The 26,921-nt window shown below is 52.1% G+C and overlaps 1 protein-coding gene across 1 annotated transcript; it reads left to right on the forward strand.

Moving 5' to 3' along the window:
• VSTM2B (V-set and transmembrane domain containing 2B) lies at positions 1–26,292 on the forward strand. Its single transcript, XM_063113161.1, has 5 exons — positions 1–82; positions 641–825; positions 1,813–1,842; positions 3,218–3,689; positions 26,204–26,292. Exons 1-5 carry the CDS (start codon positions 1–3, stop codon positions 26,290–26,292), a joined length of 858 nt encoding a protein of 285 aa, XP_062969231.1.
• The last annotated feature ends 629 nt before the right edge of the window (positions 26,293–26,921 follow it).

Here is a 26,921-nt window from a genome sequence, read left to right on the forward strand (position 1 = left end):
ATGGAACAGCGGAACCGGCTCGGCGCCCTCGGATACCTGCCGCCTCTGCTGCTGTACGCCCTGCTGCTCTTCGTGGCCGACGGTGAGCGCGGGAACTTTGCTGCCGCGGTGGGCTCGGGAGGTCCCTACCGGGGCCGCCAGAGCCAGCCTGCCCCGGTCGCCACGGAAAAGGAGCAGGAAGAGAAGGGAAAGGCTTCACGGTCTCCAGCAATCTCGTTTGCAGCCCCGGCCCAGAGGGGTAGGGGGAGGGGCGCAGTGAAGGGTCTCCGCAGCGGCGGCGCCCGCGCTGGCGTCGTTCGGAGTCCGGCCGGGATTCCAGCTGCGGAGAGGAGGCCTGCGGGGAGCGGGAGTTGGCGTGCCCCAGCCTGGCTCTGGTGGTGCGGCCCGGCGCGGGGGAGAAGCGTAAGCCACCCCTGCCGCCCCGCCCGATCCAGAGGGAAGTAGCCTGCAGCCGGCGGCGGGTCCCTGCTGTGGCCCTGCGGTAGCTCTACTGAACTTTGCTAGCGCCTCCGGCTGTGGGCCACGGAGTCGCTGAGGGGTGGGAGCACCAGGCCAGCGAGCCGAGGACCGGCCGCCTTGCCTCGGGTTGCCCCAGGCCCCCGCCCTGCAGCTGGTCACGCCTCTCTTCCCCCTCCCCCAGCTACATTCACCGAAGTCCCCAAAGATGTGACAGTGCGGGAGGGAGACGACATCGAGATGCCCTGCGCGTTCCGGGCCAGCGGAGCCACCTCGTATTCGCTGGAAATTCAGTGGTGGTACCTCAAGGAGCCGCCCCGGGAGCTGCTGCATGAGCTGGCGCTCAGCGTGCCCGGCGCCCGGAGCAAGGTAACCCGCGGCGCCCGCGGGTGGTGAGGGTTACCCTGGGGAAGAAGGCAGCCGGGTTCACTGACGCAGGGCGCCGCCCCGTGGAGTAGCCCATCTCCCACCCTGCGCATCCCCACAGCATCTTCAAAGTCAGCCTTTGTTACCCCCAAATCCTGCTAATTCTTTTGGCAGTTTCCCTTCTACTGCAACCTCCCGAAACTCCGTTCAGGCCAACACCTCAAAAGCCACACCTCATCCAATTCGCGTGCTCTTGCTTGCTATCGGAGGGCCTAGCGTCTGAAGGGTGCTGCGTCGTGAGGAAAGACCACTTAGTCCCACAGAGCTCTCCCTACCCTCGGCCACTCTGTGGCTCCCAGAGCTCTGCTGGGCTGCGTTCCAGACGCCGGCAGAGAACCGTGTACAGGGAGGCACGCAGGTCACCTCCAGCCCCCACAGGATCAGAGTGGCCACCTCCCTGTGGCTAGAAACCAGGCCCGGCTGCCTGTCTGCCACATAACCCACACTCTTGCACAGGGACACAGACAGATACCTACACACCTACCTACATTTTCCCCAGGGTCCCACCCGGAGTTACTGCTCATGTCTCCCACTGGGTCTTGTGCAGATACATCAGCCCCTCCATCCAGTTTTTCAAGGCTCCAAATTAGGTGGAGGATTTGGAGGAACAGGGCAGGGAATGAGGATGCTTCGCTGGAGAGAGATGGGCCTTCTTTCCCACCCTGGTAGCAATCCAGTCTCCCATCTTCAGCTGGCAGGTGTGTGCAAGGGCAGCCACTCCTTGGCCAGGCACGATGCTAGCTTCAAACCTGCTTCCTTCCGGGTAAACTCCTGGAAAGACTGCTGTCATTTGTGCCCTCAACCCCGAGAACACCCCGGGCGGCTTCGGGCCCTAACTTGCCCACGAGTCCCCTTGCCAAAGATGTGTCTGAGTTCCCCAAGCTTGAAGGCCTCGAGCCTAATGTCTCTCTCTCGCTCTTTGCATTTTAGGTAACAAATAAGGATGCAACTAAAATCAGCGTAAGTGTGGAGCCCAGCGCGGGCCACGGGAGACCCCTTCTGGCCGCTTCGCGCCCCGCAGCTCCCTCCCCTTTAGAAAAGCTGGGCGGCCGCGCGTTGTAGGACCATGCTCGCAGCCTAACATTGTGGGCTGTTTGGCGTTTCCGGGCGCCATCTGTCGCCGGTAGCGGGGTCGGGTTCTCTTTTGTGTAAATCAAGGGTCCAAGGCCTGAGTCCCCTAATTCGCTCGGCGCTCGCCTATAAAACTCTCCTTCCTCGGGCCCCTGCGCGTCTGTTCGCCTCGCTTCTGCTGGCATTTCTCCCAGCACCGGGAGCGCGCGGCTGCTCGCCCTCGCCGCGACCCGTGCTCCGGCTTCCCAATCCCCTCTGCCCCGCCCGGCACACAGGCCCCGGGCCCCGGCGGCCCCCTCCTCTGCAGCTTTCTCCTTGGCTTGGTTGCAGGTCTCGGTGCGGGGTGGCGGGGGGTGCGGGTGTGGGGCGGGGCAAAGTCTTAGGGTGCGCGGGGTCCGGGTCGTGGGGTTCCTAACTCTGGGAGGAGATGTGCCCAAGCTTTCCCACCTGGGGCGTGTAAGTAGAAGGGCCTGGAGACGATGAGGGCATCCTCGTGGGCACGGTCCAGAGGCGAGGGTTCCCCGGGTGCTTGGTGAGGGCCACAGAGCGGTTCCTTCCCAATGTTTCCACCAGGCCTCAGGCAGGGAGCGCTTCCTCGGGGGCTTCAGGCGACTGCGTGGACAGGGAGGTTCGTAGCAGGAGGCCAGGGAGTCAGGCAGCAGCCTCAGAATCTCCTGACTCCTTGGGAGGACGGAGGCTGGGGTCAGATATATATGTGTACTCTGAGGGCGCGGCTTTCCTAAGAACACGACCCAGGTCCTCCAGGTTCTAGATAAAAAGGAACGTTAGTGCGGGTAGGCATGGAGGGCCAGACTTGAGGCGATGCCACGCAAGTGGATGGAGCTGGTGGAGCGCGTTGCTGCGGGAAAGACGAGGGACGGTCAGCGAACAAGAGGCCCAGCCTGAGGTCTCTGGAAGGTGCAGGAATGGAGGAGGGGTGGGTCCTGCCATTCTGAAGGGCTAGCTATGGGAAGACAAGAAGCGCAGGTTTGTGGGGGCGGGGAGATGCAGGGCATTACGTTAAGGTGATGGGGAACTGGGGTCAGAATGCAATGGGCAGGGCGACCCGGCGTCCCAGCAGAGTTGCCACTGGGAGACACGGGGTGAAAGGGAACCTGGATCATGAGGGTGGACAAACTGGGGTCTGGGAAGTGTTGGAGTGCGCTGGCAAGGGGGCGCGATGGTGCGGGGGCGCTGACAGCACCCACCAGAGGAGCAGGTTTCGGACCTACGCAGCCCGGCCTCTAACCCCGCTCTCTTGCAGACCGTGCGCGTCCAGGGCAATGACATCTCGCACCGGCTTCGGCTGTCAGCCGTGCGGCTGCAGGACGAAGGAGTATACGAGTGCCGCGTGTCGGACTACAGTGACGACGACACTCAGGAACACAAGGCCCAGGCGCTGCTGCGCGTGCTCTCACGCTTCGCCCCGCCGAACATGCAGGCCGCCGAGGCCGTGTCCCACATCCAGAGCAGCGGCCCGCGTCGCCACGGTTCCGCCAGCGCCGCCAACGCCAACAACGCGGGCGCCTCCGGCCGCACCACCTCCGAGCCCGGCCGCGGCGACAAGAGCCCGCCGCCCGGGAGCCCTGCCGAAGGTCCCGGTCCTGGAGTCCCCGAGGCCGCCCCCGCCTCCGCGGCCCACACAACCACCACCACCGTCGCGGCCGCTGCCGCTGCTTCGTCTGCGTCGCCGCCACCCGGCCAGGCGGTCCTTCTGCGCCAGAGGCACGGCTCAGGTAAGGGCTGGCGCGGAGAGGGGGCGCGCACGCGCGGGGGAAGGCGGGGGCTGCGGGGGACGCCCCAGGGCTGGCTCTCCGCGGAGGGGCCGTCCCACTCGGGTCATTGCATATGCATACTCGATCGAAGTTAAGTTGGATACGCCCAGCGCTTTTTTTGTAACATCCCCTCTTTAAGCTCTCTTCCTGCCTCCTGTCTTTGCTGTTGGCTGTGACATGTAGTTATGGAACGAACGTGGGGGCTGCCCTGCCGGTGACCTCTGGGTACACTCGAGGCTGGAGTATGGGGAGCCCTCTCTTGGTTTTGGAAAACTGGACCCTGAAGGCTGAGCTCTAATGGTGGAAGCGGGCCGGCTTCCCTCTGCAAGGCCTAAGCATGGAGAGGGGCTCTCCCCAGGTGGGGCTCTAGTGCCTGGTCCAGAGTAGGGGCAAGCGGTTCAAACTTAGGCCGTGTTCACCTCTATGCAGCGTGGCTCGGTTGAACTGAGAGACTTTGTCGAAGCCTGTGTGGATGGGCCTGGCTACGTAACCTCTGCTCTCTTTGGCTAAGTACAGGATGGTACTAGGCGCTGGCTCTGCACCCTGCTATAAATGGCCACTCCAGCTCCCCTTGACCCTTGGGGAGGAGGAGGGGGTGGTCTAAGGATCAAGCCCTGTGTTATTGTTAGGAAGTAGAAAGGGACCCAGAGGTTAAGGCCTGCTTTCTTAGGGACCTGAGATGGTGGGGCAGGGGCAGGGGCAGTTGGGGGATTGGTAGGATGTCAGAGAACGGAAGGTCAGGAAAATGGACTGGCTGCCATCCAGGCAGCTCTGGAATAAGAGGGGCTGTTTAGAAGAAGTGGGGATTTATCCAGGGTAGAAAGGTCTACTGCCCAGTGTTTGCCTCCTCCCAAGGCATTTCTCACCCCTTCCTCCTGCTCAGAGGGCTCAGAGCTGGGCCGAGCTCCAATGCTGACTCACAGTGTCTGATTTTAAGCAAGTCACTCCCTCCCTGAACCCCACTCCTCAGTCTTGTCTGATGTAGAGTCCCACAGAGAGCATCTCTACTGGCCTTACAACACTGGGAGGCTGGGTTTGGGGACAGTTGCATATAAAACCTCCCAGATGTGATGGAGCACATTGTCATGCCCCTACAATGGTAGTTTTCAAAATGCAGTCCACCTGCCACCAGCTGAAGATCCAGGCTCCTGGATTGTCCTGCTGAATAGAAGGTGACAGTCCTTCATATCTTCTTATCCTATCTCCCTACCTGATTTAAGCCTCCAACAGTTGTGACCTGCCAGTCTGTCCTGCACATCAGTTCAGTTCTGTTTCTCACTCAGTTATACCCCCTGTGGGAGGTTTCCTTAGTGTGTCTCAGGCTGTCGGCTGGATCTGGAGGCCTCATTGCTTAGGCTCCACATAGGAACCACCAGACTTTCCCCCAGGCTGTGGGGTAAGGTGTGTCAGCTGGGACCTGTAGAGGGTCTCTCCTAAACAACCACAAGTTCTCCCACCTGGCATGGCACTTTCCACCCCATGTTAATTTAAGATGGTGCTGTGATGAATAAACCCTAGAATGCCAGTGGTTTAACACAATTCAAATTTGTTATTTCTCATTCACATCGAGTCCTACCCTGGAGTCAGGGATGTTCTGGCTCTGTTCCATGTGGTCATTCAGGGACCCAGGGTGACAGAAACTACCAGCTTCAGCAAGTGGCTTTGGAAGCCTACTCTGGGCATTGACATATAGTCAACGGACAGGGAAGAGAGATGAAAGATAGCCCTTCTCAACCCAGCTCCCTAAGGAAATGAAGCACTAATGCTCTAAGGCATACATTGTATATAATGAGTCAACTTCTTTCTTACCCATTTAGAATGGCTCTCAGTGTCTTGGGAAAGTAGCCACACAAATCATTTTGGTAGGGCTTAATTCTCTCAGAGAAAAGCTGGGGTAGAGAATGGAAAGGCAGGTTAAGGACCAGGCCTAGAAGTGGTAAATATCAGTTCTGCCTCATCCATTGATCAGGACTCAGTCACATGCTGCAACACAGATGCAAGGAAGGCTGGGAAATGTAGTCTGTGGCTTGGCAGTTGCTTTCCGACCTCATCTCTTCACAGTGTAAGGGGAGCGTGACTCTTTGGGGGAGTTAGCCACCTCTGTCAAGCACACAGTAGGAATGCTGAAAAAGTGCTTGTTGACTTATAGAATGATTGGCTTAACTGATGCTGTTTGGTGAAGAGAAGACCCTTCCACCCCATCCTTTTGGACCCTGCAAGTAATCATCCCTCTGGGATGTTCCCCAGACCATGAGTAGAGTGGCAAAGCAGAGGATTTGTAAAGCAAAAGCCCACATGTGAATTGTGCCTCCTCCATTTGCTGGCTGTGTGACTTGAGGCAAGTGACTTAACATCTCTGAGCCATTTTTTAAAATGAACAGGGTAATCCCTGACTTCAGAGGGAGGTTGGTATGAAAATTGTTTCACATATGTGTTCATTATTATCCCTGTGGCCATTAGTTGCTCTGGCTGGAGAGGAAGAGGATGGGGAAGATAAAACTAAGTGGTTGACAATCACAGACCAAGCTATGGAGGGCCGTGAATGCCAAGTGGAACCAACAGGGTTGGTTAAAGGCTTTAGTCAAGGAAGTACCATGTGAAAGAGATCTTTGAGATTAAGCTTGGTAGTGCTCACAGAATGGTAATAAGGCCAAGGTCATGAGCTCATTTCTGCATGAATCTCCCTCTTCCTCTGTCCAGAGCCTGACCTCTGAGCCTAATCAAGACTGACCTGACTGCCTGGCATAGCCAAACAGATCCACAGTCTCTGTGCTGGCCACAAGGGGCGATGGTCTGGGGCATCTCATCCCTACAGCAGGGAACCACCCATGGACGGAGGGATGGACCATGTCCTTCTTTCTAGATGATATGGGGGTCTTCAAGTCAGCTCAATCCCGATGGCACCTGCCAGCCACAGGGCAGTATGTTAATACCCATGTAATTCAGGGCAGCAAACCAGGATGGGGGCTCCCCTCTGCCTTCCTTGGAGCAGGGAGTAGCATTCACTGCCACCCAGAAAGCACAGCCAGCTGGGCTCCCAGCTGGACTGACCGAGCAGTGCCACTGAGCTAGGGATACAGTGGCCCCTAAGATCTCTGTCATCATCACAAAACCATTGCCAGCTCCTGAACAGGCCAGGAATCATATAGACTCATCTCGGAAGGAAACTCCAGTTTCTCTCCAGCCCTCCTTTGGAAGGTCCAGAAGGTGGACCTTCAGCTGGGAGGTCAGAAAGCCTGTGTGCCCACTTTCCAGGTGAAGCTCTTGGGAGAGTCACTTTGCTGTGGGCACCTCTGTGTCCCACTCTGGGCATGGCGAAGTAGGTTACAAGACCTCTAATTCACAAACACACCAGAATGGCCTTAATCCCAAGGAGGGAACCATGTTAAACCTTGTGTTTGATCTTATCCCATCACCCAAGGCCACCCAGGCTGTGGGCTTGGATGGGAGTGAAGCCTGCAGACTGTGTCTTGGATGATGGGCATTAAATACCTTTCTGTGTGGCTGCATCACCACGTGCCCTGAGCTCAGCTACCAGCAGTGGGTCCTGCCAAGCCTCCCAAGGAGGCAGAAGGCCTGCTGATCGTTCATAGCTGCCAACAAAATGAGCTGGTCCAGGTGGATGACCTCGGGCCTGGCCTCCCTGGCTCACAGTTCTCAGCGGCTTGGTGGGGAGGAGTCCAGAAAGGACTGTTACCACTTGGATAACAGGCAAGAGTGTTTGCAGAGTGCATTGGTCAGGGTGCTGGCAGAAGCAGAAGGCTAATTTGAAACGGATTACCGAGGGGAGTTGATATAGAGCATTTATAAAGGTGTAGACAGGGTTAGGGCGATAATGAGTGCAGGTCCACTGGCCTAGCAGCAGTGGGAGTCATTAGCACCCCTAGCCTAAAGGAGCAAAGGAAGGGAGAAATAGCAGAACCCAGAGAGAATAGCTGGGTGGAGAGGGCTGCCTGATAGGAGCAGTGACCTCAGTGAAGGGACACAGCCAACCCACAGTGACCCAGCAAGAACCGCACACTCTTCTTGCCCTCCATTCCCCTGTCAGGGTCTCCCATTGGCCAAAGCCTTCTGGAAGCCCGGGGCAAGGAAGCCTAGGTGATGCAGTTTATAGAGGTCAGCCTCCAGGGGGCCCAGAGCAGAATGGAGAAGGGGGGATGGAGGATCTGGTGGGGTTAGAGGGCTCATCCCAGGTGTGCATCAAGTGGACACTCCAGCTGTTTCAGATTGGCAGTTCCAAGGGTGGGTCCAGTCCACCTCCCCAGACACTCCCCCATTAAGCCATTGTTCCTGGAAGAAACTCAGAAGGAAGTCTCTACTTTCTGTAAGTGAGCTGCTTTGGTAATGCCAGGAGGAAGAGAGGAAGGACATACTTGAATCTTCATCCTTTATCTACTGCACAGCCAGGCAGGAAAACCCTTCCTTTGGCCCATATGTGCCCAATATAGTCAAATACATATTTGCACTAAAAGTTTATGTGCAAAAACTCATTCGTTTCACGTCTCATTTGTCAGGAGACATTTTGGTATTTATGCTTAAAAATAAACATGGGCTGAACCAGCAACACAGAGCGGTCACAGGAGGCTGGGCCTTTTCTTAGCCATGTTAGTAAATCTGGCTCCTAATTAATCTGAATGCTGACCCATTTTTCATGAATACTTTGTTGCTAGTTGCCATTTCTGGAAAAAAAGAGAGAGAAAACAAAACAGAATATCATCCAGACAAACACTTCTAACCAGGAAAGGCGCCGCAGTGAAGCTGAGTGTGGCCTCAGAAGAATAGTTTGCAACTGAATGGCTTGTATGTTGGCAAGAGGTTCTCCTCTGTAGGGACCTTGGGATCAGATCCGTGGCGTGTGAACCTCTAATTAGCCTCAGGGCTCCAGCTCCAAAAGAGGCGCCATGGCCCCCACAGAGAGCTGTCTGGCTGTGGCAAACTGCTGCCTGGTGCCCGCACAGAGAACTGGCTCTCAATATTTTAATTAATAATGAGAGAAAGACAGCCAAGGCCAGGGGTGTGATGGCTTTAGAGAGGCTGTTACTGCTGGGATCCAACAAGGGGGAGCATCCTTGGGCGTCACCATGGCAACCATAAACCGTGACCAAAGGGGGCTGTGGGCAAGGTGAAGACACTCGCTGCATCTCCACCCATGCCCCGAGTGGATGACACAGTATGCGGAAATGATGCCAGCATAACCCAAGAGAACCATAATGCAACAGACAGAGTCTCCAAACACACCAGCAGGGCCAGGGACCTGTGCATCCTGAACAGGCTGTGGAGGTGGTCACCTGGTTTTCCCGTCTCCCCAGACCCATAGGATCTGAAAACCATCGCCTTAAATAAACAATCCACTCTTCTCTCAAGCTCTGATGTGACATGAGGGTCATAATTAAGGAGAAAATAAACCTGGCAAAAGATGTCCTGGAGAAGAGAGGGAGAAGCTTTCTGAGCATCCCAAAAGAGAAAAAGGGTTTCATAAAGGAAATGGCTGAGACTTACAGCTGACAAGAGACGCCTGCATCGTCCATGACAGTGGCAAACTTATACGATTATCAGTGATGAGGCCTCTTCTCCCTCATCAGCCAGTCAATGGGGTCCTGCCATGCTTGCCTGAGCAGGAACCTGAGAGGGGAGCCATGCACCCACACTCAGGGGAGTCAACATCCAGATAATTCCCAGATAAAGCCATCTGTGTCAGAGGGAGTCTCCAGACGGGATAGTCCTAATCTAGCTGTGGGAATCAGGGCAGTCTTCCTATAGGCAGCATGCGACTTCAGGCTTGAAAGAGGCACCTGGAGCTGATATACTCCCAGCTTCCATCAGTAACCTGGGAAAGCGTCCAGATCCCTCTTCTCCTCCCCACCCCCACCCCAGTGCCCCATGGATTGAGAAGGTCGCACCAAATGGAATGGTCTTTGTCCATCACTGAGTGGTCAGTTGGCTCATTGCATAGCCATTCTCTCAGCATCAGAAAAGCCCCAAATTAAGGATAAAATAGCTGCTCTTGGATTATAACAATAAATAATACTTGCCCTTTACTGAGTATGTACTATATGCCATGCTGTTTCTCTCACAGGTTCCCTTCCTTTCTGTAGTTTTCCCTAACTCCTCCTGCCTCACTTCATCTTCAGTGGATACAGCCCCCTCCCCATACTTGTAGCTGGAGCCCAGACCCTTTCCCCAGCTGGAGTGGCAGCCCCCAAGAGAACTGAGAGCCTGCCTTTCTAAATGTCACTGGGAACCAAACCCCCCAAGGAGCTTCTCATTAAATATGCCAGGAGCACATTCTTAAAGCTCTGAATATTAAGGATTCCCCAAGCATCCATAGGAATAAATGAGGTCAAGTACTTTTGTAATATGATATTGATTAATGCTGCTCCGTGTGGACAGTGGCAAGGGCTTGGCTGTGGTCTAAACCCCTGAGCTTTATGGGAGACGCCAGCATGGTTTTAAGACATTTTCACAGCACAGAGAAAAAAAAAAGTATCTTTTTTATTCCCCCATGCTTTGCCGACTATTACCAGGCATCTCTTGGAAACTCATATCCAAAGCAGTGAGAAGTTTGTCTTACATAGGGCTGCAGGAAAGTTTGAGATAGTAAGTGAACAGGCCCAGCCCCTGAACTCCTACTTCCAACCTGTTCCTTATGAAGGATGACAAACCGCCTTCCCTGGGGTGGTGCTTCTGGGGAAATTAGCCTGCTTGTCAGTGGCTTTGGTGCTCTCAGGGAAGATGTGCTATAAATACCAAGATGGATTACCCAATTTGGCGTCCTCGGGGTTAGGGTTTAGCGGCTGTCAAGCGGCAAGCGATGCAGGTAGCTGCAGGAGGTGCTCTGCAGCAGCGGGCTCTCCATGGGCCCAGAATAGGAGGCCTGGGCTGTGCTTGGGCCTCTTCTCCCACCCGTGTCCTTCGTGAGATGGCCCTTGGGAGATGGGCCTTGTGAAGCCTGTCTCCAACAGCACTCCTGGAAGGAGACTTTCTGGAAATTATGGGTGCTTCTATTCTGTCATTAATGATCTCTGGGCTGAAATATCAAAGCTTCTTTGGACTGGCTTCACTTGGCTCTGGTTTTTATGGTTGAAGAAGAGTATTTGGGGGGGCTGGTGTTGGCATGAAATAGGGAGCCAATGTGAACATTTCAGAAACTGTTTCCCCACTCTACCCCCATCCTCCCACTTTTCCACACCCATGGGTCCTACTCTGTCCAGCTGGGAAGTGAGCTGCCGGAAGGACAGCCATGAGGGATAAGCCAGTCAGCAGTGTGTGAAGGCTGATTGTCCACTTTATTTCTATTTTTATTTTATTTTATTTATTTATTTATTTTAGCAGCTGGCTGGTGTGGGATTCAAACCCTTGACCTTGGTGTTATCAGCACCACTCTCTCCCAAGTGAGCTTACCAGCCAGCCCCGTGAAGGCTGATTGTCAACACGGTGTCTGCTAAGGACACCCGAAACCCATCAGGGTGCGAGGCCAGGAAATATGACCTAGGCAGGTCAGTCCTCTCAAGAGCTGCCCATTCTGGTGGAAGAACCAAAGCACAAACCTGAGAGAGACTGCAAACAGTTCTGGAGGAAGTTATACTCACCACCGTTTCCAACCATTTCATTCTTCCTCTCAACTCCGCAAATGTTCCCTGCTGTTCTGCTAGCTGGCTCCTACGCAAGCTGGGATCTGAATGCCAGCACATTCCCGCTATGGCTGGGCCTTACAGAGCTCGGGCCACCCAGAGGTCGCAGTATGTGTCTTGCCCTTGTTACCCTCACCCTTCGTAAGTACTATGTGTCTCATTTTCCAATGCATCCAACTGCTTGGATTCGAATCCTGACTCCATCGCCTCCCACTCCCCATGTGCAAGTTCCTTCATCACTTATCATCTGCATGAAACCAGTTCCCGTGCCAGAGGGTGGTTGACAGGATCAGAGGAGATAATCCATGGAAAGATTTTAGCTTAGCACAGAGCCTGGCACCTAGAAAACACTCAGTAGATGTTGGCTCTTGTAATTGGCATTTTTCATGGGAATGGCATTAACTGGCCAGGCTCATTTAGTAAGCTGGACAGGGTGCTCCAATCTGAGACTTCACTGATGAGACTTCTCCCTCCTGCACATGCGGTGAGCATTGCAGAGCTAAAGGTGATGGACAGAAGCTGATGGAGCTACAGAACAGAAAGTGTCATCAGATTGCAAATGGCTCAGCAGTTGCTATTTTTGTACGTTCTCTCTCCTTGCCATTTTGAGGTAGAAAATGGGGATGATGCCATGTCCTCATCCTTGCCTGGATGGGGCTATTTGCCATGAGCCAGGAGCTCCTCAGTGAGTAAGGACAACTTTGTTATGGTTTCTTGTGGTCCCCCAGCAAATTAAAATACCAAATTTGCACCTGTGTCATGCCCAGTGGTGCTGCCTTGCTGTACAGGCTGCTGTCAGTGGTGGGCCATTGTGATGGGAGGAGGTGGGGCCCAGGCCTGCAGGAAGCTGAGCTCTGAGGAGACTGTTGTTTGCAGCACTAGACAACTACGTCTCTAAGGGAGAAGGGAGGAGAAGGAAGAAATCCTCTTCACCATGTCAAGTAGCCAAAGAGCCTCCTGGGGCAGGCCTGGACTGGAGAGGAGGCACCTAGACTCCCTTTCAGTGGGGCTCCTTCCAAGAGAGATAGAGCCGCCTGTGTGGGGAGGCTCAGTGCTCCTCAGGGAAAGGCCTGGGAGGTGATGGAGGCCGGGCCACATCACAGGCTCAGGGCTGTGCTGGCTTTTCCTCTTGCATTCCTGCATTTGCTTTTCGTGGCCAGGTACCGCCCATCTTTTCTCACGGCAGCTTGCTGTGCTCGATGATTGCCAATAAAGGGACCCAGGGACTAGTGAGAAGGACATAGGACAAAGATACCACCTCCAGGAGGTGCTGAAAGTGTGATCCAGCTGCATGTAGGGTCAGGAGGCCAGAACCCCTCCTGCCCAGCCCCACCCCTCCATTCCCCCCCATGAGCCTGCCTCCTACCCAGCACAGAGAGCCCAGTGCAGACTCGAAGAAGGAGGCCTGCCCCCCTGTAACTGGACAACTCCAAAGACAGAGAGCTCTTCCCTCTGCTGACCCCTGGCCCACTGCCCATCAGCTCTGCTCGGGAGGAAGTCAGTTTGCTTGAAGCCAGGAAAACCCAGCTGCAATGTCTGTCCCCTTCTAGTGACTTCTATTACAATTGTTTCTCGTACAAATGCCACTTGACCCAGAGGAAGAATCCTTAACAAACATAGGGGAGAGGGAGCTGACGTCACGTTGGGGTTCTGTCTGAGCTGCAGGGGGGTGCCTTCTAGCCAACTGCATCTGGTCTGGCCTAGGCCACAGGGCAGGGGGCTGCCCAGAGCACCAGGTAGACTGAGTCCCTACCTCAGGGAAGAGGTCATGGTTTAGCCATGCAGGAGGACCTCAGAGAATCAACTCAGGGCTCAGTGGGGTCACAAGAGGGGTTAAGCAAAGGTGGGGCCAGGGTGAGATGGCAGTTGGGAGGAAGTCTTCCCCAACTCTTCAGCCAGAGGGGGCTCATCCATCCTGAGCCCCCAGAAGTGCCTTGCTGCTGCCTCAGGGCTCCCAGCATTTCCTTCCCTTTTCTGAAATCAGTACCTGGCTTAGTACACCCTCCAGACTGATGCTTCTGGGGGGAAGCCAGATTCTCATTTCTTTATCCCTACTATGCAACATTCATTGGGCCTGGCACTAGTACATTCATTCATTTACTTATTCAGCAATGTTCATCAAACATCTTTTATGTGCAGGAACTACTGCAGGCACTAAGGGCATGATATGAACAACTAATGAGGTCCTGAGAGTCTGACAACAGACGCTAATCAAACAGCCATGTAGCAAGTGGGAATTTACACCCATGGCTGGTACTTTAAAGGAGAAACCCATGGACTGTGAGAATTAAGAATATGTAGGCTTGTCCCAGTCAGGGAAGAGTCCCTGAAGAAGTGTCATCTGAGCCATAATCTGGAAGACAGTTAAGAGCTGGCTAAGTGAAGACAGAGGGTAGAGCCATTTAAGAAGAGGGAATAGTGTGTGCAAACATCCTGTGGCACAAAGCAGCCAGGGAGATGCAAAGGCCTGACAAAAGGTTACTGTGGCTGGGGTAGAGAAAGCAAGAAGGAGGAGCAAAGGGGAAATTAAGTCAAGAGGAGTTCACTGATCAAACAGGGTAAAACTGTAAGGTCTTATGAAGGGAATAGGGAGCTTTGGCTTTGTCCCAAGAGCAGTAGGATGGGTAGCAAGTTTTGGAAATGATCACTGTGGCTGCAGTGTGGAGATTGGAGAGGTGGTAGCAGAGTCAATGGGGGAAGACCACTTTAGAGGCCATTATTCAGCCAAGAGACGATGGGGCATGTACTAATTGGATGGGTGGGTAGTTAAATGTCTGAACAGGTGGTGGGATGTATGGGTAGAAGAAAAAGTAGCTGGTGGGTGGGTGGAAGGGAGGATGGTGAAGGGATGGACAAGAGGATGGAGGATGGGTGGAAGGAAGAATGAGTGGATGAGGGATGGGGGGATGGATGGAAAGATGAGTGGATTGAGAATGGGTAGAAAAATAAGTAGCTGGTGGATAGGAGGAGAAGGATGTGTGAATGGATGGATGAGAGAATAGGGGATGGGTAGAAGGAAGGATGAGTGCATGGGTGGATGGGTATGGACGGAAGAACGAGTGAGTTTTGGAATGGGTGGAAGGATGTGTGAATGAGTGGATGGGTGGGTGAATGGGGGATAGAAGAAAGATGAGTGGATATGTGGGTAAAACATGGATGGAAAGATGGGTAGATATGGGATACAAGTTGAGCCTTGCAGGATGGATGGGATGGGGACTGCAGACATGCCTAAGGTTGGAGTTCCTGGCACCTCAACACTGCACATTCAAGCCATGTCTTCCAGGAAGGAGACCATAGGGAGAAAGGTCCCAGGTGTGGCATGGCCCAGAATTCCACGCCGGCCCATGCTCTGCCTGTAGTCCCCGGGCCACTGTACACAGACAGGAGGGATGGGCACAGCAAGAGTCCCCAGCCTGCCTCCCATCCCCCTAACCCCGCAGCCTTTGAGGGGGTGCGGGGAGTGAGTAGCTCCTCCGTCTGCTGGACACTGGCACTCTGCTGGATGCAGCCTGGCCCAGACTTGCTGATTATCGTCCATGTAAAAGTTAATGTAGTTATATCTTTTCAGGCATTTAAAAAATTAAATCTCCAGGTGGACAGATGAATAACTGTTTCCACATTAAAGACTCATGTAACAAGAAAATACACAAGGCAATAATTCATAATACATTCTATTCTACAGGGTCATATTTTAATGTGTGACATATCCTGGGCTGCTCCTCTGTGCTAATTTTATTTAATGAGCACGTCATAGAATTTTCAGAACACTATCCTTGGGCAATTAAAAAGTGTTCTTTTTCTAAAGAAAAGTCTTCAGTGTGAAACAGAAAGAAATATCCAGGTGTCATTGAGATGAAACCCAGAGGCAGGTTGTAATAGGAAAGAACTATTGTTGAGTCCCGGATGTGCTGGCCTTAGGGACTGTCATCCCTGCTCCCTGACTCTCTGGCCATGGTCCGTCATGCCTGCCTTTGCTAGGCCAGGCCCAGCTCTGCTGAGTGGGATAGGGAAACTGAGGCCTGGACCCACACACTGAGTAGCCTTCATTGAACAAGCATTAATTCAGTACCCACTATTTGCCTGACCCCTTGAGGTGCACAAAGACTGTAGAGGCGAGGTGAGGTTCCCCAGACAGCAGGTATTTAACTGGGGATAGGATGCGGGACTTCAAGAAGTGGCAGGGTCCACTTATTCAAAACACTGACACTTTCCCATTTCCCCATCTGTGTAATGGGCATATCAGCATGCCAGTATCCACAAATCTAAGAGTTTTAGATCCAGAAGAGTCCCTAAGCAGCCTAGGGTGAGTGGTTCCCAAACTGTGTTCCTTGGAACCCTGGGCACCCAGCCCCACCTCCAGCTTCAACCAGGGCCATTCTGTTTCTAATGGTTTTTTTTATTGGGGTTCCATGCAGCAATTAACTTGAAAAGGAGGTTCTACTGCTTTAAAAGGTTTAAGAACAACTGATATAGTTCTAATGTGTATATATACAAACATATAAAAATATACAAATTATATGAAATGTATAAAATATATATATATGCCACCTTCTAGGGGAAGAATTTGAAGTGGCTTATAGAACTGTCTATAGAAAAAAAAACTTTTTAATGAAGAAATTGGAATAAAGGCAAAATGAAAGTACATTTCTGAAAATAGTTTGACAAACAGTTGGACATGGAGATGTGTGCCGACAGTGTTGGGCAACTAAAAGGTCAGATCACTGCGACAACCCTGTGTTCCCCATAGGGGGCTCAAGACAGGCCTCCCAACCCCAGCTGGTACTTGAAGATTAAAAACAGGATACCACATGTGCAGCATCTGGCCCAATGTCTGCTGCATCATGGACCAGCTGGGGACATCTAAGAAAGATTTTCACTCGTTCATTCATTCAACAAACACTTCGTGAGCATCTCAGGATGCGGGCAGTGTGCTGGGTGATGGGACACATACAGAGATGGTCATGGTCTCTGCTTTCCAAGGTTTACCCTCTGGCAGAGGAGACAGATGTCAAAAGGTAAACACACCCACGGCTGCCCAAATATAGCCCAGAAGAAATGGAACTGGCTCTGGAGCCCATGGGACAAAGGGAGCCTCCAGACTGGGTTCAGGAGGACCCGATGTCTGAAGGAGACCCATGGGATGGGGAGGAGGCAGATGGTTGAGTGGGAAGGCACTGGAACAGTGGAGATGGGAGGGAGGTGTGGGGCTGAAGGCAGACTGGGCTGGCTGGGCAGGGCAGTAGCCAGGTGAAAGGAGTTAGGTCTTCAACCTGAGCTGAAGTCTTTGGGGAATCTGGGAGAGGGGGTTTGCACCTTGCATTTGAAAAGGGCATCTGGCAGCCACAGTAGAGTGCAGGGGTGCTCTCGACTGGCTTGTTGGGGTCAGTGGTTGTGGGGACACCAGTCAGGGACTATTGCCGCTGCCCAGATAAGAACTGATTTGGTGAGAGGGAGGGTTAAAGGACCAGAGCAGGGGTGAGCATGGGGCAATGGAGGGGGTGAGAAGGCATGGGATTAAGAACTGTCTTGGAGTCATCTTGTGGGGGCCTCTGGACTGGGCTGGGGAGAACGGATGGGCTCTGGAGAGCCAGAGAGGAAAGGGAAGGGCAATCTAGCAAAGTGTGAGCGAAGGCCTGGAGGCAGGAGAGCGTGGGCACATACAGCCCCCCGTGAAGAAGTCCAGTTTGCCTGGAGCTTGGGGCACTCAAAGGAGAGTGGAGGCAGGTGAGGCAGAACTGTCCATCCAGTGGATGGGGTCAGGAAGAGCTTCCAGCCAGCTAAGGAGCCTGGACTTGATTTGTAGATACCAGGGAGTCACTGGAGATAACCCTCTACTGCCTACTAGCTGTGCGACCTTAGGCAAGTCACTTAACCTCTCTGAGCCTCCCCTGTGAAAAGAGAAAATGGCTTCTACCTCCTAAAGCCACTGAAAGAATTAAAGGAGAGAATTCTAGTAAAGGGCTGAGTATGACTCCTGGCACTAAGAATTGCAGGACTGTTAGCACTCTACAGCCTCGGAGGTTAGCAAATCCAGATGAATAGGGGTAGGGGTCCCTCAGGTGAGGACTGGCAGCCTCACCTTCCCTGCCTGATGTCCACTGTGGTCAGGGCTGCCAACGGCAGCCACCTGACCACAGAGAAAGGGCCTGTTTACCATTCTCATTAAGTGACACCATTAAAGGATCATTTGTGGCAAGATCTCATTTCAAAAAAAATAGGAAGCTGGAGCTAGCAACAAAGTTGGTCACATTAAAAAACCATCATGAATGTTAAAATTCAGAAATAAGTCTCATTCCCACTCTCCCTCCCTTAGAAGTAGCCCGGAACTGGGGCCCAGCGGAGGCATCTGGGGAAAGGAGAGGTCCTGCTCTCTGGCCCTGAGAGGTTAGTTGTGTGGACAGAAGCCAGACTGCCTGGGTTCAAGTCCAGCCCTGCTGTTTATCTTAGTGTAGCCTTGATAGGGCTTCCAGATTTAGCAAATAAAAGCATAGATCACCCATTAGATTTGAATTTCAGATAAGCAACCAATAACATTTTAATATAAGTATGTTCCATGAAATATTAGGGATATACTTGTAGTAAAAAGTATCCATTGTTTATGTGAAGTTTAAATTTAATGGAGCATCCTGTACTTTATCTGGCAACCCTAGGCCTTGGGCAAATCACTTGACCTCCCTAGATCTCAGTTTCCCCATCTGTAAAATGGGGGTAAAAGAAGTTCCTACTGTTACAAGGATTGAATTTAACATAGGTAATATACTTGCCACAGGGCCTGGCCCTAGGAAGTGCTAGCTACCTTCGCTGTTATTATCCTAAGGTGCTTGGCTCTGTCTGAATGAGCTTGGCTGGGTCGGTTCCCTGCCATTCAGTCCCCACTGTGGGTTATCAGCTCCAATGCCAGGAGATCACCATGTCTTGGCTGAGGGTGGGGCTACTTGCTGGAGGCTGAGTAGAGGAGGCTCAAGGCCAGGCCTCTGTGCGTGGGCTTCCACCTTGACTGGAGAGGTAGAACACGCAAAAAAGGCATTTATAGGGCAGGGGGAAAATAAAGGGGCAGAGGCAAGGGCCACATGAACAGCACAGATATTTGTGCCAAGCCCTCTGTGCTTGGGTGCTCAGGGAAGGCTCCCTGGAGGAGGCAGCACTTATTCAAGGCTTGAGAAACAGGTCAGGCCTAGACAAAGGAAAAAGAGGGGTTTAGCCATTCTGTAGGGTCAACCTAGAGGTGCTTGCAGGGGAGCAAGTGACGAGGGTGAGGTTGTTGGGAGGTCTATGGAGAAACCCCAACTGTGGCATTGAGGTGGTGGCTCTTTTTCCTGTGGGCAGAAGGGACCCATCAAAAGTTCTGCACCTCGGGAGAGTTCCCAAGGTGTGTCTGAAGGAGGAAGGTGGGCACAGGTGGTAACGAAGGCAGAAACATGCTTTAGGAGGCCACTGCTGTCATATAGACCAGGAGTAGCAGAGGCCTGAACCCAGACTATGGCAGGAGGGAGAGCCTGCAACAAGGAATGGCTGAAGCGGATGGGCAACCCCTGCCGCCTCTGCCCCCATTTGCCCCAGGAGCGCCCAGGCTCCTCCCACCACCTGGATACTGAGGCTGCCACCTGGGCATCATCCACAGTGGACATGATGTCACCCACAGGAGGACAACTTGTGTTCCAACCCAGGAGCTAGCTGCCCAGGTCAAGGACTGAGAGGAACTAGGCAGGAGGCACTGCAGGCCTGGGTAGGACCCGACAGCAGGGCGGGATCAGCACGGGACAGATGGGTCCACATCTCCTCTGCTCTCTCACAGCTCCACATCCCACACTCGAATTTTCTTTCAAGTATCTCTTTTTCCTTTAAGACCCAACGGCATTCATTGCTCCTAGTTTTTGCCCCAGTTACCAGCACACATTAATTTTATGGCAGAAATTAGTTCTACCCAAATTCCGTTAGTGCTCAATTATTTCTTGCTGACTCCCTTTGAATAAATATCCATGAAGAGGCTTTAATTAAAATGTCAACAAGGGAAGCAGCCTCCCTGTAAGGTAGCAACTTCTCACTCAGCAGCCAGCTGGCCAGGGCAGCGTCCAGGAGAGCGCGGAGGGCTGGGCATGTGGCAGGGCTCGAGAAAAATCCCCCCCAGATGCTGCCAGAGTGGGGCAGACTTGGCTGGCCATCTGCAAGCTGGGAATGTCAGAGCTAGGAGGGCCAGTCCCCCACCATCAGGGAAGGGGCTTGCCCGGTCACACAACTGCATAGGGACAAAGGTGGGATACAAGCCAGGCATCCTGGATCCAACTCCAGAGCACACCCAGAAGTTGCAAACTCAGCCCCCATCAAGGGTGTATTAGTCAGTTTTCTGTTGTTTATAACGTAATACCAGAAACTGGATAATTTACAAAGAAATAAAATTTACTCCTTACAGTTTCAGAGGCTGGGAAGTCCAAAGTCCAAGGAACACAACTGGTGAGGGCCTTGTTGGTGGGTGGTGACTCTACACAGCAAGGCAGGGTGTCACATGGCAGATGGCTTGAGCAAGAGAAAGCTAACCTGCTCACATGCTCTCCTTTTAAAGAGAACCATGCCCATTACTCCATGAATGGATCAGTCCATTCACAAGGGCATAGTCCTGACAATCTAATCACCTCTTAAAGGCCCCACCTTAATTACCATAATTGGATTTCCCACCCTCTTAATACTCTTACAATGGGGATCAAGCTTCAATGAGTTTTGGGAGGACGTTCAATCTACAGCAAAGGGTGAGGGGTGGGCAATGGAGCTGAGTGAGGCTGGCTGGGCTAAAGGAGCCCAACTGCACAGGGATGGGGGCAGGACTGGCAGCTCACCCAGGGCCTAGATCACAGGTCAGGAGGGAATGGTAAGGGGAAGATTTTTGCAGAGAAGAGCAGCCAGCCATGGTTCATCCCAGCTTGATGGAAAGGCAGGCACAGGATTGCCAGCTCTTAGGCCTTTCTAGTAGACACCCAAATCTATGCCTTTACTCCCCAATCTTTACATGTCAGATTATAATGCACAATTTTTAAAACTCTGTGTATACTAAACTAGACCCTTCTGCAAACCAGACTCAGCCCTCGGGTGGCCAGTTGGTGCCTTTACATTGCCCTAGGCTCTGTAGAAGATGGTGTTCTATAACCAGTGAAGCAGGGGGAGAAGGTGGGGAAATAGGGAGGAAGAGTGAGGGGCCGGTCTCCACACATGCCCCTGACATTGCCCTCGGCACTGGCCTCGGCTTCTGGACCACACGCATCCCCCCTTCAGGGAAAGGGATGGCACCTGAGCCTGGCCAGTATGACTCCCAGTGCCCTCTCTTGGTGCTCACTCCACAAGCCCCTGCAAACCCAGAGAAACTCACCGCTCTCTGGCACTGGGAAGCTGGGGAGGGAGCTTTCTCCTTTGGCTGGGGTGTGACCATCTGCCACACTCAAAGAGTGGACCCAGGGTGCAGCTGAAGCAGGATGGGGGCCCAGACCATGTGACAGTGAGGAGGGAGTAAGAGCTGGTCTGTTATCAGCTGCCCTGGGCAGATATGCTACTGTCCCCATGGCTAAATGGATGTTCAAGTCCAGCCCATAAAGGTCATTGTTGCTACTGGTGGTGGCCCTCTTGTCTCACTGTCAGGGAACAGCAAAAAAGAGAAGAATAGAATCAAACATCAGTGCTGAAAGGGCCCCTTCCGGGGCACTCAGCATGGCTCTATCTTTTCTAGCCAAGAAGCCCTTGTTCAAAAGGCAAGTTACGAACACACAAAATGCAGAACAGACGTGAGTGGCCTTGATCTGCTTGATACAGAGGAGGGGCCTATCCTCCAGCTCCTCATCATGGTCCTCATGTTAGGATATCCAAGCTTACTGCTGGAATGGCTTTATCCATTGAAGACTGGACAGTGTCTATCCCTGGACTAGTTCTTCTCTGGCTACTTGTACTCAGTGTGTGAATATTCTGTGCAACACTGGAGAATGTGCGTGAAAGACAGACAAAGCATTAGTGTCAACCTGCAAAATGAGCCTCCAACTTAGCCAGGCTGCAAGAGCCGGACCACCATTTTTGTGTGCAGAGCCAGCTGCAAATGTATCTTAAATTTTACTTACTGTTCTCAAACCTCAGGGGAAGAAAAAATAAATAAAAGCAGCCCATGAGCAACTCTGAAAATACCTTCTTACTCTAAGGGGTATTTTTTTGCAAACCCCTGATCCAGGCCAGCCCCTCAGCTGAAGCTCCCAGGTAAGTCACCAGCAGGCCCCCAATGGAGACTGAACCAGAGCTGGCAGGTCTGGAGGCTCCTTAACCCCCAATGGAGAGGGGCTGCAGCTCACTCCTATCCACAGCCTCATGACAGGTGCTGCAGACCACCCCCAAGGCACAGGGAAACCATCCATGATACTAAAAGGGTGGGCAGAGCAAGTGGAGAGAGAGTAGCAGCTGCCCTGGCTACTGTCCCAGCTGGTCAGTGGCAGGGGTGGGGTGTGGGGAGCCTACTGTGATCCTGATGCCCACAGGGTGAGGGTGGACCCCTCTGCACTCTGTCCCACAGCATAGACCAGAGACCCCATGTTCAGTCTAGGTCACAGTGTGGATGACAAGCCATCACCCTACATGCCGTCCCTAACTCCCAAGCTTAGCCTTCAGACAGTGTGGGCAGAGCGTGGGTCACAGAGGCTGACCTGAACAAAGCCTCCTCCTTTACTTTTATCCCAAGGCATTAAATAGCCACAAAGCTTCCATACTGTTTTCTGGCAGGGCTTTGGAATTGTGCTTTCACTGGATAAATGGAAATGAGGAATTTCCAAGTCAGAAGCCTGCTTGGACTGGCACCTTTGGTGTGCCCACAGGGGTAGGTGGGGGAAAGCAGGAATGGATATGCCATTGTGTTCTTTGAGGGTCTTTTTTAAATGGCTCCAGTGTGTCCCTTATCCTGTTCACCATCTAAAAGATAAAATTAATATCTTAATTGCTATCTTAATCTTGAGCCAAAGAAGCTTTGATTTCTTTAAGAATGATTTGCAAAATGGTAATACTTGTGTCATATAAAGAATGAGTCAGCTACATTACAGGACTTCCCTCGCCTCCCAAGCAGCCTGATTTTCCAGCTTAATCATGACAGATAAACTTCTGCCTGCTCTGGTGCTATTCCTGGTACTCCTTAGGAAAGGAAGAAATAGATAAAGAGACTGTTAGCATCCAATCAATGCAGCTGCCTCGGTACCAGCCAGCCTGCTCAGACTAATGCCCTTAGGAACGCAGATGTCTCTACACCACATAAGAAAAGAGACCACAAGGGTATGAAGGAGATCTCATCTCAGCTCCTCCAAATGCACCCTCTGGACCCTGCTCTGTAGGGTCATGGTGAGCTGGGACCTATCAGCCCAGACAGCATGGACAGTCCAGGCTGCCCAAGTCATGAGGCAGGAACTCGAGCAGCAGATGTTGAGGAGGCCCAGAGGCCAAGTGCTAGCCAGTGGTCAATCTCTCTTGAAGAAGACAATACCTGGGCAGGGTGGACACTAAGCTGCAAGACTCCGGAATTCTAAACCATTGCTAGTGTGAAGATCCCACTTCCTCCAGGGCTATCCTAGAAGCCAGTCTTTTTTGGTCTGCCCTGATCCATTTGGGAAACCCAGTGAGACTGTATGTCTGATGAATAGTGTAGTAAAAAGGATCCAAATCCTGGGTCCTTTTTTCACCAAAGATCTGGGAATGTCTTAAAATAAGTGGTTGAGGAGATAGTTTGCCCTGTCTGTATGATTTTGGAAAAATTTCCTCTTGAGAGAAGGACACCCCCAAAAGTAGTTCTTCTCCAACTCTTTTCAAAGAAGTAGCTATGTTTCCTTTGTGATGACATCTATTTGCATGGCACTGGACTCTGTTTGAGGCCCTTTTGTTTACATGCTTGTATTGGTTAGCTTTTGCTATGCAGCAAAGCCACTAAAACTCAGTGGCTTTGGTGAAACATCACAATTGTTCATTCAGCTCATGATTCTGTGGACCAGCAGTTTAGCTGGGCTCAGTTGGGCAGTTCTTCTGTTGGTCTTGGTTGGGCTCATTCATGCATTTGTGATCAGCTGCCAGTTCAGTTGGGGGCTGGTTGGTCTAGAGGGACTTCACCTAGAACATCTCATGGCACTTATCCTTCAGCAGGCTGGCCCAGATTGTTCATACAGTGGTAGGCTTCAAGAGCCACAACAGAGACAGCAAGCCTCACTGCACAAGAACTTTTCAAGCCTTCACTTGTTTCACACCTGATAACATTGCACTGGCCAAAGCAAGTCATGTGCCCGAGCCCAGAGTCAGTGTGGGGGAGTGCTATCATAGGGTGTGGATGCTGGGGATGGAGGGAGGGGATCTTGTGGCCACTTTTGTAATCTGCCACCATGATATTGCTTAATCTAGACTCCAGCCTGGTGAGACAGGCCAGGTACACATTAATTTTATGGAGCCATGTATATCCGCCTTTTATGGGGTGCAACACAAGACCTAGAGAGGTGAAGGGTGTTGCCTAGTAAGCTGGCAACAGAGCTAGGCTTGAGAGCCCATTTCCTCAGTGCAAGACCACGACCCCAAACTAGTTTCTTTGGCTTTTCCCCTACAATCCCCCCATCCCGCCCCCAGCAATGCTGGGCCAGAGAGAGAATAAGCAGCCAAACCCTGGCCACCTGCACAGACATCCACCAGCAGGGACACTACAGACCCTAGTCTCCACCCTCGCCAGACATCAGCCTCCAGGAGCTGCCATGGCTACTTCTGCCTGGCCTAGCCCAGAGTGGCAGGCTGGTGTTTCAGTACAGAGTCTTTTGAAAGTCTTGTTCAATCTCCAAACTTTTACAATTGAGTAAACTTTTAAATTCCTCACCTCTCCTATGCCCACAGTTCCACAAGCCACCAGGCCAGGTTCACCTTGCATGGCTCACCAGCCCATATCCATTTCTCCTGCCACTGCATATCTTGCAGGTCTGGAGTTCTGTTGCACAAGTACATCTGCCTGTAAACACCTCACATGGGTTGTTTCTGTCTCACTTGCACCTGCCTGAGGGTCAGGTTTGCAAGAGCATAAAGATCCAAGCAGGAGCTCTAGAAGGCCCATGGGCCCAGTCTGGCCATGGAGCTCTGTATGCCAAGGAGGCAGTGCTTTGCTCTGCTGGCCAGACCCCCGTTTTCCATAAACCTGAGCCCCAGTGAATTCCACCCAGGCACTTGGCCACCCATTGACTTGTCCATCACCACACCTACCCCTCATCCTTCCCAGTGATGCGTGACAATGAGGAATGGCCAAAGAGGATCGGGTCTTTGGAGTGACCACCGCACTGCAATTTTTCCCACTGATGGATGGCCAGAGGCAGAGCAACAACTGAGCCAAGCTGCAGGAGGGCCAGGAGTGATGACTTCCTGAAAAATTAAGATCTGAAGAGGAAGGTTAGCACATTTGGATTTGTCCTGTCCTCAAGCTTCTCAGCAGGGGCCCAGAACTATGTGCGGAAATGATTAACTGTGGACCAGAGGCGTGCACAGCGGATGCCCTGCCCCCTTTTCATTGAGGTGTTTAAACACAGCCTGCTTTCCAAAACAGACAGATGGAATCCCAGAATTTCAAGCTGAATCATTTGTCCAACGCCCTCCTTCTGCAAAGGGAGATGGGGTCCCAGGACATGAACTCTAGACGCAGACAGTTATGGCCAAAACAAGAATGATTGGGGAGTAGGGGAAACACCTTGCATTTAAAAGAAATAGTGCTTCCGCTTGGAAAGAGGAGGAAGTCATGCATTCATGCTCAGCCTTGTCAGGGAAGCCACAAACTGCACTGAGGCTGGGGGGAACTGGCTGTCCTGGCAGCAAGTGGCTGGTGTCGACACAGCAAGGGCCTCATGCACCCCCTTCCTGGATGCAGATCTCAGTCTGGCTGGCTGGGTCAGTGAAGGGAGGAGAGAGGCCTCCAGGTGGTACAGGTGAGCAGGGTAGGGCTGGACTCTAAGGAACTCTGAGTTAGCACTGATGTCTCTGAGGGTTTGGGCAGCACCCAGGAGTGACACTTCCACTTGCTCCTCTCATAACCCTGGAGAGAGCATCGTGGTTTCTAGGTGAGAAGTCTGGGGTTCATGGGTGGGCTTTCCCCAGTTGCACAGGGGGCCTCGCTACAGATGAGGACCCTGAAAACAGATGGGGAACCGGGTGGGAGGCCCAGGTGGGGCAGGATTTACTCACAGGTGTTATAGCCTCAGTGACAAGCCAGGGACCCAGGTTAGTGGTCTCATTGAGGAAGCAGGTGGGAGTGACCCAGACAGTGCTAGGATCATGCATTATGGACCCTAGCTCACCTATCCCTGCCAACCAGTGATTCCTGAGCTCCCCACTGCAGCCAGGGGCATTGACTGACAATCTTGTTGTGGAAAGAAGACTCACACACAGGATGCATAAGACAGGGCATATGCAAATGCTCAGTTGTGCAGTTTGGGCAGGGGGTTAGAGGGCACACACAAAGGGTGGAATTGTGTGCGTTCATGGAGGAGGAGGGGAAGCTGGGCCTTAAATGCTGAGGACACTACACAGTGTAGTATTTGGAGTGGGGGAAGCATGTCAGCTTTTTATTAAAATAAGGTAATGACTTGGACTCTAGGACTACCATCTAGCACATCCCTCTCAGGCAAGAGGCACCTTGTGTCTGACCACAGAAGTCTCCTAAAGTGAGTAGCTTGTAAATAACAAACCAAAGCAGCCATCTTGCACAAGCCTCTAGCTGGCCTAGGCCTAGGGAAGCCTCCCTGTCCCCTGGTTCCCCTGGTCTGCCCATGAGCTGCTAGATTCTTGTGAATCAGATATTAATCAAGCCTGTTTTCTTGTCCCCTACAGGCACTGGCCCTAGCTATGCCACAGACCCGCTCCTGTCCCTGCTCCTGTTAGCTCTGCATAAGTTCCTGCGCCTGCTGGTGGGGCACTGACAGACCGAGCAGCTTAGTGGACACACAAAACCTGCCCGGACACTCGGTGAGGACCACATCACCAGATGGACACACAGAGACTGAGAGAAGCATGAAAAAGCCTACGTGGAAAATAAATAAATCATATTTTTGAGGAAGTTACACAAATGTAGAACACCTAAAATAATGCATCTAGTTTCCAAATAAGATGGAGTTTGGACCATGCAGTATGCATGGGACCAATGATTTCTCTACTTCAATGTATTTTTCTTTTTTACGCTTTTCCTCCAAGTCTTTATTTTGCACGAACTGTTGAGCAATTATCTTTAGGATAATAGGTTAAAATGTTGGGTCAAAGCCTTTCTGACAAAGCAAAATATTTTTAGTAGATTATTGTGCTTAGGATTTTTTTTAATTTACTTTTTTTGTTTGGGGGCTTTTCTTTTTTTATTAAATTATTTCTTTTGAGACATTTTGATTAAAAAAGACAACATCTTATCATAATTAAAATTCACTGTCAATAATATTTATTTTTAAATAAAGATTGGAAACAAGGTCAGACACTTGTTTATAAACTGTATTGTACATTGCTGAATAACAGTTGAATAAAAAACAACTTTGAAATAAACTTTCTACAGCCATGTATGAAT

Source organism: Cynocephalus volans, chromosome 10 (genome assembly GCF_027409185.1).
Source record: "Cynocephalus volans isolate mCynVol1 chromosome 10, mCynVol1.pri, whole genome shotgun sequence".
Classification (NCBI taxonomy): Eukaryota; Metazoa; Chordata; class Mammalia; order Dermoptera; family Cynocephalidae; genus Cynocephalus; species Cynocephalus volans.